The sequence below is a fragment of the Syngnathus leptorhynchus genome, chromosome 20 (genome assembly GCF_054491065.1).
Source record: "Syngnathus leptorhynchus isolate UIUO chromosome 20, UIUO_Slep, whole genome shotgun sequence".
Taxonomy (NCBI): Eukaryota; Metazoa; Chordata; class Actinopteri; order Syngnathiformes; family Syngnathidae; genus Syngnathus; species Syngnathus leptorhynchus.
The window spans coordinates 6,713,078-6,727,430 of record NC_141214.1 but is presented as its reverse complement, the minus strand read 5'-3'; the positions used below and the strand labels follow the sequence as shown (position 1 = coordinate 6,727,430).

Sequence of the window (14,353 nt, the reverse complement as noted above, 5' to 3'; positions counted from 1 at the left end):
GAGCAGGTGGCCTTGTTGGCAGAAGCCACAGGGGTCGTAGCAGGAAGTGCGGACAACTCTGAAGGCGCAAGAGCCCTCAGCAGAGCCGCAAACACAATGACACAAAGAGCTATGGAGATGGTGAGCAATCTGCCGGAAGGAACGGCGTTGAGCTTGGCACAAGATTCACTAGGAGCCAGCTTGACGGCCTCGGCCGCAGCGGTAACCGCCACGTGCTCGGCGGCTGCGGCGGCGGTCGGAGCAGAATCGGCAGCCAGAGCCGCCTTGGACGCCGCAGAGGACGCAGCCAGCGCCGCCACCTCACTGAGCAACGGTCAAGGCAGCCTGAGCTCCACAGTGGACGCTGGACTGGCGGCATCCCTGGAAGCCAGTAATGCCGCCCAGGCGGCCATGGCGGAATCGCAAAACGGATCGGCCTTGGACTTGGAGCTGGCCGACCTGGCCGCCGAGGCGGCCCAAATAGCGTCTAGGGTGACGGAATCGGCACAAAGCGTGGCCTCGCCCCAAGCGACGACGCAAACCATAGCGGACGCCCGCCAAGTGGCCAGACAAGTGGACGACGACTGGAGGAACTTGACGGCGCGGGTGCAGGGCATGGTGATGAATGCTCCGCAGGGAGGCTGCGGGGCCCTGGCGGAGCAGCTGTCCATCCTGACCGTGGCGTCCACGGGGCTGTTGTGCACGAACTCAACCAGCCAGGTGGCAGACTTGGCCGTGACGACGACATCGGCGGGCCGGCGCCTGGGCACCGAGACGGAACGCATGCAAGCTCTGACGTCCGCGACCACCTCCTTCTCAAATTTGGCCGTGCGGACGGCGGACACGTTGTTGGCCGCATCTCCACAAGTCAATGGCGCTAACATCCAGATGCTCTCACTTGCCGCCATGTTAGCCGCCGCCCTGCTCCCTTTGATCTTGTGAGGACTGTTTTAAATCAAGGACTTGATTGCAGAAAGCCACTTATTTATGTTTGTGATAGAACGTACGGTTGATGTATGCCCCTCAATCTTTATTTGGTCACATTGGCTAAAGACAAATGTGCTGTACTGTTGGAAAAGTAGAAAGCGAGGCAACGACGAGTGCACGAGCTGAACCTCGACGTGCGCCGAGTGTATTGTAATTGTGTGTGAGATGAAAATGTGACGCAAGAAGCGAGCGCTGAGCACGTTTGACTGGTGTGACGTCGGAGCCACACGCAGCGTCTCCAGACGACCATGACGCGCATCACTTGAAACTTGGACGAGCGCGGGACCGCAGCCACGCAGCCTCGCATGCGCATTTTTGTGTTGCCGTGATGTTCTGCTGACCCAAGCCAATAAAAAAAGACCAGACTGATGACTTGCTTTGTGCCATTTCAATTCAGAAGGTGTTCATCCTAAGCCCTCACCCTGTCTGAATCATTTGCTCAAATGTTCTCGAAGGGTCCCCGCCAAGTTAAAAAGGCGCCAGCTCCGTGACAATTGCATTTTGCGAACAAGAGAGAAGAAGCCAAACCAAGATTGCCACGTGAGAACATGAGACCTTCCTTCCGGAGCGGTGAGCGGGTGCAATGGGGCGCGGGCGCCACTCTTTGCTCACGGGCTTCAAGCGAATGGGGGCGAATACCTACACAAACGCCGCCACCAGAAGTCCCTTGTCATCGAAGGTTGCGCCACCGAATGACCGGACCGATCGCAAAGGCCGGGGGGGAACCGACCCGAGCTTCCCGATGAGGATTTTGTGCTCCATACAAAGGTTTGTTAGCCCGCCCCCAACTTGCTACAAATGTCGCTGCACGTTCTTGTGACGGTCTGGGAGCTCCCCCGTGTTGAGCTTGAGGGCTATGCTCATGCCGTCCTGATTGAAAGGGACGTTGTGCTGGAGTTGTTTTGCAAACGTTACCTGCGGACACCTGGGGGCGCACGGCACTTGACAAAGCCAGTAGTGGCGGTTCTACACTGAATTTACTTCCAAGCACAATTTTTTCGCAATTTTGGGCACCCGGTCTGCAGCTGAAGTGGGTGCTTACTTGCCACTTACCCTGAAGGGGGCGCTAAATTGTCTATTCCCCACACAGTGACAAACACAGTGCTAAAACTGCTTTGCAGCGCAATTTTATTTTGGGGGGGGGGCGACCGGGCGGCTCGGTGGCGTACTGGTTAGCACGTCCGCATCACAGTTAGGAGGGTGCCGGTTCGATTCCACCTCCGACCCTCCCTGTGTGGAGTTTGCATGTTCTCCCCGAGCCCGCGTAGGTTTCCTCTGGGCACTCCGGTTTCCTCCCACATGCCAAAAACATGCTTGGTAGGCGCCATCTAATGGCCATCTAATGGGGCGCAGGCAGCTGAGGTGTGAAAGCTCAAACTCCATCCACCCTTTGAATGGCAGAGCAGAAAGTCGTCCGGCGTTCTTCCTCTCGGTCGAGGCAAGTCTGCTCCAGGTGCGTGGACAGCTCATAGCGCACGCAGCAGCCAAATTGTGCGTCAGCGCCCAAGGCACCAGGGCGGGGCTTGCTGGAAGTTTTCCAGCAGCAGACGCTCAAGGGCAGAGAACGGCAAGTGTATGGGCTTGCTTGATGGCTTCAGGAGAATAGCAGGCTTGCTATTGTAGGCGCCCACAGAAAAGGGACCGCCATTAACATTTGACGGGGTGACCTAACCTGACCCTCATTCAGCTCAGTCCCAGTGGGCGGGCTGCGTCACGTCAAGTTGAAGCCATCTTGTGCGCGAGGTGGCTTTTCTGCTACAGCAGTTGATGAGAAGATGCCAAATGCACTGTGACTTGTCTGAGCCAACCAGACAATGAATTGTGCTAGATAGTCTGCTGGCTTCACACCGAGACATGTCAGCATGGCGGCTCTTTTCGCCCATCCCGTACCAACCCTAACCACAACCCTAACCCAAGCCTAACCCTAACCGTACCATTAGCCTCTGGCCTTAGGTGCGGTCAGTCCAGTGAGCCGTTGTCCGAAACAAAACGATGTCAAAGATGGAACGTGTCGGATAAGTCCCGACACATGTGTGGGGAGAGCTAATGACACGGAATGTAGTCGACCAAGTGCCCCAACTGAGGAACAAGGAAACGGCCATGAATAGAGTAGATAATGACACGAGCAATTAGCTACCTAGAAGAAGTCAACTCGAGCTTCCGCTGTGAACCGGAGTGTCCACAATCACGCAATGTTTCTTTCCTCAAGTTCTGCATTGAAGGCCTCGCTTCTGCAACGCAATCTTTTCATATTAAGGGAGTGCAACCACGGCAACGGTCAAATGTCATATTTGTTGTCATCCCGCGAGCCAAATAAGCAATCTCTCTGGATAGGATTAGGTGTGAAGTGGGCCTCAGAACAAAAGGGGGGTGAAAAGGGGCTACGCTTAACAAAACTGATGAACGCGATGCAGGGGAGCGCCACAAGGATCCTCCTCAGTGTGCCAGCCAGTTTCTTGGCTGCCTGTCTTGAAATCAGCATGGTTTGGGCCAGCCAATGGCCCAACTGCATCCAATTGCATGGCGAGTATGACTGCACCAAAAGTGGCCACAAGCTATACTCCGCCCTCTCCGTCTAAAAAAAAAAAACCCAAACCTATTCAGTCACAACTCCTCCGATGGCACGGAAACTAGCACTGACGTCACCCCCCCCCCCCCCTCACCCGGTAAGATTTTTCAGACACCTAACCGTGTCACAAAAAAGGTTGGGGAACGCTGCTCTAGAGTAGCTTATTCATTATTTAATTTGAACTATTATAATTGAAATCCCATATTATCAGTCTTCACACATAAAGTACATGGAATCAAAAACTTGTTTTCCATCGTGCGTACAACTTTGTTTGAAAAGACATGCTCTGAAGTCAAACGTTTTAACTCCAGAGTTGGTCTTCCTCTACTGATGACCTTCTGCTTCGACCGAAAATCCATAGTGGAAAATCATTTGGATATGTAATCCTCCATTGTAAAACGAAATGTAAAAATGAAAAATAAAATGAATGTAAAACAAAATAAATGGACAACTGACTGCTCCTCAGTTGTTCACTGTAAATTTGAACTGGAGAGCCCTGCCATGGGGGTGGAGAACCTTCTTTTCATTGCCTCTCTAAGGTCTCTTTTCAAAGCCGTTTTGTCCATCTAAAGAAACACGACGTTACAGACAGATGACAAAAAACACTAGATATTATATACGTTAGCTTAACTATGGAAATTTGTTAATATAGCCACAGTGTTTGAACACTTTAACAGCGACAGCTAACTGTCTTAACTCCATAGCCTGTCAGCGTAGGCAGCCGTGTGATTACGCAATCCTCAGAGGAGGCAAGGCAGGAAGTTGGCTCCTCCGAGCGAATTGTCTCGGGTTTTAAAATAAAAATTCAGCGATTTTGGTTCAAAATGATACAAAACTACTGAAATTAAAAAGAAAATGACTATAATAAAAACAATTGAATTTGTTTTTTCCTCTTTTCATGATGCCAGGGGAGGCACAGCCTCCTCTGACCGGTTTGGCCACCGAGGTCTTTGTGCGAGAAGTTGAGCTCCCCTCATTTGCACGGCTGCAGTCGGGTCGAGGAGCTGACTAGCCGAGTGCCCCTGTGGCAAAGCAAAGCAAGCCATTTGTCGCTAAAGCTGATCTGAGATTGCATCTCCAGTAGACCTGACTCATTGCGCTCCCCATTGTTCCCTAGCCGGTTGGAGCGAGGAACGAGGGAAGGGTCACGGACGATCAAAGTCGTCCAATACGCTTTTGGATAACTGCGCAGTGTTCTCGGAGCCTGCCGAGGCAAAGGCAAATGAAAGCTTAGGACCGGATGTGCGGACCGGCTGTCTGTCCATTTGAGAAGCTCGTGCAGAGTCCTCGCCAGGCGACAGCAACCTATGTAAATTTTTCAACTGAAACTAACTATGACGTCAATCGCTAATGAACGGATTGCGAAACAATGCGGCTCGACTGGATACGCGTCTCAATTACGCACGCAGCGGGTACAAACAATTACTCTTCTAAGACGAAGGTGTGGCGGCGAAACAATGGGGGCCTCGCCTCAGTGAGGGTTGGACGCCGATTAATGTCACAGTCTTAATTAGTGATCGCGAGTTGTCCGGGAGGCGACATAAAACGTCGGGACGAGACAGAGAGTGACAAACGCATTCGTCGGAGCTCCACTCAGCGGACCTGACTGAGACGTAAGTACTGAGAGGAGATTCGGGGCTCCCGTTACCATTGCTCAAAAAAAAAACTTAAAGGACGTTTCTGCAGTGACACGGAAGACGTTGGACATTGAATTTGAAGCCAACCTGACTGCTGCGGATCAGCTTTTTTTGTATGCACTTCAAGATTTGAAGATGAGCACGGTGAAAGGACAGATCTTTAAAAAAAAATCTGGCATCTCTTTGCGAGATCAGAAACGGAAAGAGAGTTACAAAGAGGGGGGGGGCACAAGCGAATCAAGATTGTTATTAAGGCAGCATTAAGTGGATGGAGGCTTCAATCCTCTCGGGTGCCAGGTATGGGTGGGTGCTTTTGCTGTGTGCCGTGACCGCAGACTTTGTTACAAAGGGCGTGAGCGGGGCGTCGGCTCGCGCTCCGGCTCCCTTCGGGGGCTTTGTTTGCGCTTTCTACCGCAGTCTTTTCCTTTGCGGCAAGGATGTTGATGCGGCCGAAGCCAAGACCTCTCTGGGATCAGTCCCTATGTAGAAAGTCAAAGCCCAATAAGGTCGGTTTTCAGCTCCATGTCCGGAAATGTCTCACCCGTCGAGATTGGCACGCTTGCCGGGTGTTACGCAAGTTAAGAAAAGACACAATGAAGGGCAACATCAAGTCGAAGAGCTCTCTGAGCCTCTTGTGCCAATTTGCCACTGTTGTGCCAATTTGCAAGCTTTCGGTAAAAGAGCAAAAATGACTAAAGTTCCCCTTTTGATCATTTGTACAGCAATCGACAATCGCCTTTGCTTGGACACTTCAGAGACTGGAAAAGCACGATGATGAACATCAAAACTTTTGTTGGAGTCATTTTGTTATTTGGTAAGTAATCTGACCAGACGATTGTAATAGAGAGCTTTGTGTCATCATGTAAAATATCTGACAAAACCGGACAACCGAAACAGGAACGATTTCGGAGGGACTTCAGCGACATGGCGGTAGTGGGAGAGTGCTCCTCCAGGTGACTCCTGACGAAAACAGCCCCGTTGCAACCACCGTGACAACAGGGTCAACCACCGTCACCACAGGGTCAACCACCGTCGTCAGCACAGGGTCAACCACCGTCGTCAGCACAGGGTCAACCACCGTCGGCACAGGGTCAACCACCGACGGCACAGGGTCAACCACCGTCGGCACAGGGTCAACCACCGACGGCACAGGGTCAACCACCGACGGCACAGCCACTTCCACTACCGACACAGTGACGACCACCGATGATGACCAAATGGTGACTGAAACCATTGCGCAAGTGGCAATCCGAAGATCAGCAGAGACAGCGGTAGCGGCGTCCACAACTGCCGCATCGACAGCAGCGTTACTGGCCAGCTCAGCTGCGGCGGCAACTGCAGCGGCCTCGGGGGGGTCCCCGCTAGCAGAAGCCGCTGCACAAGAGGCTTCGTCCGCTGCGGACGGAGCGGCCGATGCGGCGCTGGGGTTTGCGCAGGGCAGTATCAACGCGGGCGAGGCCGCAGCCGCGGCGGACGATGCTGCCGCCGCGGCTGAAAATGCTGCAGCGACTGCACAGGGAGCTGCGCAGGGAGCGACTGGGGACTTGTCTACGCTGGCACTCCAACTGTCCCAAGCGGCAGAAAACGCAGCAGTCATCGCCAGGTCCGCTGCAAACACATCCGCCTTAGCGGCCGACGTGATGGCCTCGGAACTCACGGCAGATGAGGCAATGTCCATCATACAAGACGCCAGAAACGCCAACGAGCAGGCCGAGTCTGCAGCACAAGACCTCAGAGCTTTACTCGATTCGGAAAACCTCCCGCCAGATGTCGAGGAAAGCGTCCGCCAAGCCATCATAGCGGCCGAGAGTTCGGCCGCGTCGGCAGAAGAAACGGCAGCTCAGGCGCAAGCTGCGCTCGACACGGCAGACCAAGCTGCGGCGCCCAGCGGAGGAGACACGGAAGCGGAGTTAGCCGGCCAATTAGCGGTCCTCCAAATCCAAACTGCAGCGCAAAGCGCAGGCGCAGCAGCAGGAGCTGCGGGAGCACCACCCGGAGCTGTCCAAGCTTCAAGACAAGCCTCCCTGGCGGCCGCGGCCGCGTCCCTCGCCGCCTCGGCGGCGGCCGTCACCGGGCAAGCCACCGGAGCTGATCTCGATGGTGTCATCAACACCGCCTTGGAAAGGGCAGAGGAGGCAAATCTTGCAGCCCAGTCGGTTGCCAATGGAGACGCAGAGCCGCAGGTGGCCAGAGATGCCGCGACCGCTGCCGCGAATGCAGCAGAGGCGGTGGCCGAAGCAGCGCGACAAGCCTCGTCGGCGGGAGGCATCGACGGGGAAGCGGCGCAGGTGTCGCTGGACGCGGCCGAGCTGGCCAGCCAAGCGGCGACGGCGGCGGGACCCGATGAATTTGACGACACTGCCGCGCAGTTTACAACGGTTGCAAGGGATGCTAGAGAACTATTTTCAAATCGGTTGTCATCCACGCTGCCGCCTGAAACGTTGACGGCCATTCAGGGTGCAGAAGAGGTGGCGGCGCTGGCGGAAGTCGCAGGAGTCGCGGCCGAAGCAGCAGACAATTTATCAGGTGCACAAAGTTTAGTGGCGGTCGCAAATGCAGCAACACAATCGGCGATGGAGATGGTGCGCGACCTACCGGAAGGAACGGCGCTGAGCTCGGCCCAAGAGTCATTAGGGGTCGGCTTGACGGCCGCGGCCGCGGCGGTAAGCGCCACGTGCTCGGCGGCTGCGGCGGCGGCCGGAGCAGAATCGGCAGCCAGAGTTGCCTTGGACGCCGCAGATGATGCGGCGAGCGCCGCCACCTCGCTGAGCAACGGTCAAGGCAGCCTGAGTTCTACAGTGGACGCCGGACTGGCGGCGTCCCGTGAAGCCAATAACGCCGCCCAGGCGGCCATGTCGGCATCGCAAAACGGATCGGACCTGGACATGGAGCTGGCCGGCCTGGCCGCCGAGGCGGCCCGAATAGCATCTAGGGCGACCGAGTCGGCGCAAAGCGTGGCCTCGCCCGAAGCGACGACGCAAACCATAGTGAATGCCCGCCAAGTGGCCAGACAAGTAGACGACGACTGGAGGAACTTGACGGCGCGGGTGCAGGGCATGCTGACGGAAGATACGCAGGGAGGCCTCGGGGGGCTTTTGAATCAGCTGGCCTTGCTGAACGTAGTGTCCACAACGCAGGCGACCACCGAGGCCACCAGGCAGGTGGCAGACTTGGCCGTGACCACCGTCACCACCACGGGCCCGCTCCTCAGCGCCGAGACGGCCACCATGCAATCTCTGGCAAGAGTGGCGGCCTCCACTGCCAACTTGGCTGTGAGAGGAGCAGACACCTCGCTGGCCACCATTGTGCAAACCAGTGGCGCCCGGCGCCCCTCACTCAGTACCGCCGCCACCGCCGCCGCCGCCCTGCTCGTGTTCATGCTCTAAAATCTGTTTTCAATTTTGTAAATGTGTACATTGAAGGAAAAAATGTATCTGGTTTTCCTTGTGTTACGATTTGTATTTCAAATGTGTTCGTCATATATTCACTCGCGAACCGCATTTGTCTGCCGGGACGCCATCGTGAACGTCAGCGACCATGACCGCATGAGTTGTGCTTCCGCTACTTTTGGGGCGCACTTGAAAGAACATGTCGGAGTTGCGCGTCAGACCCAATGAAGACAAGTGACGAGTTGGACTCGCCTCACACATCATCGTACAGCCAAGCGCGGAGAGGGAAATGATTGTGCGTGGCTTCCAATAGGTGGAACAAGGGTGACGTGGCGCAGACGAACTTATCCGTCCGTTCATCCGTCTTCATTGATGGAACGTTATTCCCTTCTTGGCTGGACACAATAAAAGAGAAATGAACTCAATGCCTCCTCTTTGCTCCTCTGCAGTGCAGTGCGAAACCCTAAGGTGCCGCCATAGGTCTGTTAATGCCGTAAAATGGCCACACGTTTCACACAAAGCACTTTGGACTGTTAACGCAAGCCAACACGATCGTCGGGGGGACGTCGACTGCAGATGTCCTCACGTCATCACCGACCCGATACACGGTATTATGATTATATTTGCGTGAACTCGTAAAATAATACATACAGTGATCCCTCGTTTATCACGGATAATCGGTTCCAAGACCACCCGCACGCAATATGTGAAAATCCGCAAAGTAGTCACCCTTTTTTTTAACATACATTGTTTGTGTATCAATAAGTGTATATTAAAACATATAAGGGCATGTGTTATCATTACAACATAAAATAAGTTTCAAACATGTAAATACTATACTAATACGTAGTATAAATGACATACAGAAGATAAGTATAAATAATATGAATATAAATATGATACGTGTGTGTGTGTGTGTGTGTGTGTGTGTGTGTGTGTGTGTGTGTGTGTGTGTGTGTGTGTGTGTGTGTGAGACATGTATATGTAGCTAATGTATACATACTGTAAATGTTTTTAGAACTCTTATTATTACAACAATTTTATAACAATTTTCACAATATAGGATTTTTTATAACAAGGTACAAGAGTACATACTGTAAATATGTTTTAGAACCCTTTTATTATTATAAAAACTTTTTTTATCAAATTGATGAGTGTACATAGTGCAATTGTGTGGACACTCCCTGCCTTCTGCTGGCATGTGGGCAATTTTCATGCCATAATTGCTCAATTTAGAAGGTTTATTTTGAATTTGTAAATGTATTTATTTTTTGGTGGGGGCAAAAAAAAAAAATCCACGATGTACTGGAGCCGCGATAATCCAACGGCGATGTAGCGAGGGGTTACTGTATATATTAGTTCATGAATAGTTTCAGCACCCTAGCTTACTGTATCAGATCCCAAGATGGAAAATTACAGTGCGGCAGAACTTCTATAGTGACAACATAGATTGTGAAGAATAAACGATACATCCATCCATTCGTCCATCCATTTTCTGAACCGCTTAGTCCCCACGGAGGTCGCGGGCGTGCTGGAGCCTATCCCGGCCGTCATCGGGCAGTCGGCGGGGGACACCCTGAACTGGTTGCCAACCAATCGCAGGGCACACAGAGATGAACAACCATTCGCACTCGCACTTAGGGACAATTTGGAGTGCTCAATCGGCCTATCAAGCATGTTTTGGGGATGTGGGAGGAAACCGGAGTGCCCGGAGAAAACCCACGCGGACACGAGGAGAACATGCAAACTCTACACAGGGAGGGCCGAAGGTGGAATCGAACCCGCACGTGATGGCATGGGGCAAGAAAGATCATAGCCTGCGAGGACATCGTTGTAAATATTTTTAGAGAGGGGCCACGGGCATTAAATGATTTTGCTGTTGTTGTGAATATTCATTTTTGATTCTAAGGCTCTTTTATCTATGGAATCTCTTCATCTATCTGCCCTAGTGTGGTTATAGAAATTAAATAGAAAATGCAAAAGAAAAACTTAAACTCGATCCCTGGCCGGCCGGCCGGCCGCCCGCTCCCCCGCCCAGGTATCGTGTAAACTACCAATTCACAATGATTGGATAATGTCGAATGAAATGTACTGAACTTGAAAAGTACTTGTCTGCTTCATATATATCACCATAATATGGTTTATAAGCTTATTTTGTAGGGAAAATGCAATTCTAAATAACATCACCCCCCTTACCAAATAAGAAAAATTAAATGTATTTTCAACAGAAATGTACAAACATTAAAGATGATTGATTTCTCTACTAGATTGTAAATATATTCGTTTGCAATAAAGTTAAATCAATCAATCAATCAATCAATAAATAAATAAATAAGTTGGCGCGATGTCTTTGGTGGAAAATGGGCGTGATCAATTCTGTTTGGTTGGACTGTTTCTGGAGTGCTCCCAGCACCTAGAGCTTCTGCAGCGAGCAGCCTCTCCCAATATGGAGAGAAATTTGCGTCTAAATTATTCACAAATTTTCCCATGCTTTTTCTTTAGTGTGTGTGTGCGTGCGTGCGTGCGTGTGTGTATATTCATTTCTGCTTGTGGTTTGTCGAATATGATCAGTGTTTCCACGTCTCTGTCAAACGTACAACGCAAGTTTCCAAAAATCAATTGTGCAACGTGTTATATCCTTACTATTTTCCGGGTTCTGATGTAGCAAGAATGGTTCGGACAACGACGTGATGGATACTGCTTTATTCCTTCAACACAGTCAGTTCACAGGCCGTACATCACAAGACTGAACGTCCCCGAAGCTCCCCCCTCCCACATCCGGAGTTTTCCCCACTACGGAACATGAGTGAGCCCAAAATATACAACACAACGGTTTCTGTTTTTGCCATAAACCTCCCACCGTTTTCAAGCGGCATATGCGCACATGCACGCACGCACGCACACACCATCTCAGTTCATCTCGCAGTGAAAGGCAATCCTTCTTCCATCCATGAAGAGGCAGTGTTGCCTTATCAATTGAACGGGCGAGCTGTCACGCTTCTCGTTGAAAAATTGGCAACCAGCCTCAGAAAACAATCTATTATTAGTTTCTCAGACATAAGTCGGGAAACAAATTCAGACTACATTGGTTGTTTTACAATTTATGTTAATTGCTGGATATCTATTATTTTATCTCTCTTGTGTGCCCAATCTTGGGTGTGTGTCTATCTATCTATTGTTGGAATTTATTTCTAATTTAACATGAACGCGAGTTACTAATCTGACTCCAATTTGTGACCTTACCCAACTGCCACTCATCCAACAATATGCGCGCTCGTTCTGCAATAGAAAGGTATCAGGAAGCTGGCATTTTCACACACGAGTGGATTTATTCCTAACACACAAATCTAATCCATCACCTGGGTCTCGGGTCCCTCTCAATACACCTCTGTACGCCTCTGTTGCCACCAGCAGACGTACTCTACTTCCGAGTTGCCCAGCCATTAATTATACTACACAATATGCAAATGGCACATCAACAAAGGCATTCTGTCATTATTCTATTGGCTATGTGTATACTGCATTTAACTTTAGCTTGCTCTTATTGGTCTTTCTTCTTCTGCAGAATCATTTGCTCGCTCCTCCTGGTTGTAGTTTTCCATACAGGGTCCCCAGTTGTTATCTACCAGCTGGCCCTGTGGGTATCTTGTCCTCCTTGCTGCTTCTGGGTTATCTTGTACTCCTTGCTGCTCCTGCGTCATTGTTTGTTCTGGAATATTTCATTCGTGCACATCCTTGCCCACATATCTTGTTTTGTCTCCACCGTCACACACTCAGCACTTTACAGTTTCATACTCTCATGCACAAGATGTCTAATGAACTACTTTAAGATCAAACTCTTATATTCCTTTACTATCTATCTATCTATCTATCTATCTATCTATCTATCTATCTATCTATCTATCTATCTATCTATCTATCTATCTATCTATCTATCTATCTATCTATCTATCTATCTATCTATCTTGTCGATTTCTTCACGTTAAGACACTCAAAGAGATCGAAATGACGTTTCCCACCGTCCCACAGTGACTAGACACATTACACAGTACATACAAGCAAATAGCACACAGCGTAAAAATGAATAGATAAGAGCGACGAATAAGTAATAAGAAAATAACCTAAATAAATAAATAGATAAATAGATAAATAAGAGGAGCAAAATGGAGCAAGCGTGCATACAGCAAACAGCCAGAATATAGCGCAAAAGTACAGGACGTTATGCAGCCGAGGGTGGAGGGGGGAGAGAGTTCAGGATCCTGACAGCCTGGAGTATGGAGCTGTTGGTGAGTCTGGTGACGTTCAGCAGGAGGTTGTTGACCACGTGCCCAGAAGGTCGACCTCCGACGAGTCTCGTTGCCCTCGGTGATGAGACCCACCAGAGTCGTGTGCAGTCATGCGTAATTTCTTCTTGGAATTCTTTTGTCGTTTGGTATATAAAAAAGTTAAAAGAAAGACTGTAAGCTAGCTTGGGAGGCAAAAGTTTTAAATATGACCGCCCCATTGATGAACGTTGGGAACGTATGCTTTTTCATGGCGATGGATTGCTGTCGAGCCACAGCCGCCCCTTGTTGACTCACTTAAGCATGAGGAAATTGTCTGAAAGGTGGCTTGGCAAGCTGAATCCTTTGATTCTCTGTGTCGAGTATTTGCAAATTGCTTAATGAAACATTTTGAAGACCTGTTATTTGTCAGACGCACCCTTAATTAAGACTGAAGAAAGGTTTTGACGTGAATCGCAATTAAAAATGATTACAAAGCAATTAGTGCTGACAACAAAACCAGGAAGATCCAAGCTCACAACACAGCGAGTGGAGCTTCCACGCGCAACAGCCGAGCTCCGACGTGGTGAGTACTTTCCATCTTTTTTTAAACTTTTTTCAATGCACATTGCCAGGGGCTCGCAATTTATATCATTAGGAGGAGGGTGTACTTCAAAGCAACTAACAAATAGACAAATGAAGACTTTATGCAAACCTTTTGTCAAAAAGAACCCATTCCACAATTAAAAGCGGCACACAATTATTACAAAATGCACAAGTACACCCAATTCACAGCTACTCATCTTCGATAGCGCTCCGATTCTCAAGTCAGAAAAGAAAGAGGAAAATGCCAACTTTGTAACGAGTCGAGCTCCGGAGGCTATTTGTAGCTCTGGGGCTGTTTTGTTCACAATTGGTCCAACTAAGCCATTCTAAAAAAACAAAAAGAAATCACAAAAGAAATAAATGGTCATGATGGATGATTTTGCTTGCCCCTGTGCAAGGTTTTATGAGTTTTTGTGCACGTTGAGACCCTCAAACTTGTGTTGTTGTTTTCTTGGGAAGAAATAAAGTTCTAATTAGATCCGATGGACGCATTCATCCATCTTTGTCCGCTTATCAGGGGTGGGGTCGTTGGGGCAGCAGCTTTAGGAGGGACTCCCAGACATACCTTCTCCACAGCCACTTTGTCCAGCTCATCCCGGGGTATCCCAAGGTGTTCCCGGGCCAGATGAGAGGCATAGTCTCTCCAGCGTGTCCTGGGTCGTCCATCGGGTCTCCCCTCTCTTCACCCGAGTGTCCAAAACATACAAAGTCGATCGTCGAATTGCGGCCTAGGGTGTCCTGGTGCCAAGTGCAAACATGGACACCCTTGTGCTTGAACATGGTGTTCATTATGGACAATCCATGTCGAGCACAGAAGTCCAATAATAGAACACCGCTCGAGTTCAGATCGGTGGAGGGGGTCCTCTCAATCATGCCCTTCCAGGTCTCACTGCTGTCATTGCCCACGTGAGCATTGAAGTCACC

The 14,353-nt window shown here is 50.3% G+C and overlaps 2 protein-coding genes across 2 annotated transcripts in view; both read left to right on the top strand.

Moving 5' to 3' along the window:
- The first annotated feature begins 4,986 nt into the window (after window positions 1-4,986).
- On the top strand, window positions 4,987-8,986 carry LOC147041273 (uncharacterized). Its single transcript, XM_085939850.1, has 3 exons — window positions 4,987-5,148; window positions 5,895-5,986; window positions 6,070-8,986. The coding sequence occupies exons 2-3, from the start codon at window positions 5,944-5,946 to the stop codon at window positions 8,556-8,558; spliced, it is 2,532 nt and encodes an 843-aa protein (XP_085795976.1). The 5' UTR covers window positions 4,987-5,148; window positions 5,895-5,943; the 3' UTR covers window positions 8,559-8,986.
- A 4,312-nt stretch (window positions 8,987-13,298) lies between these two features.
- LOC147041272 (uncharacterized) overlaps window positions 13,299-14,353 on the top strand; it is a 10,623-nt gene continuing 9,568 nt past the window's right edge. Inside the window, exon 1 of the mRNA XM_085939816.1 lies at window positions 13,299-13,409. The gene's annotated coding sequence lies outside the window, so the exon portion shown is untranslated. The remainder of the gene's footprint in view (window positions 13,410-14,353) is intronic.

Coding starts and splice junctions, on each gene's coding strand:
- LOC147041273 (XM_085939850.1), top strand. CDS start 5,944: ATGATGAACATCAAAACTTTTGTTGGAGTCATTTTGTTATTTG. Junction 5,987..6,069: donor TGGAGTCATTTTGTTATTTG/GTAAGTAATCTG, acceptor CAACCGAAACAG/GAACGATTTCGGAGGGACTT.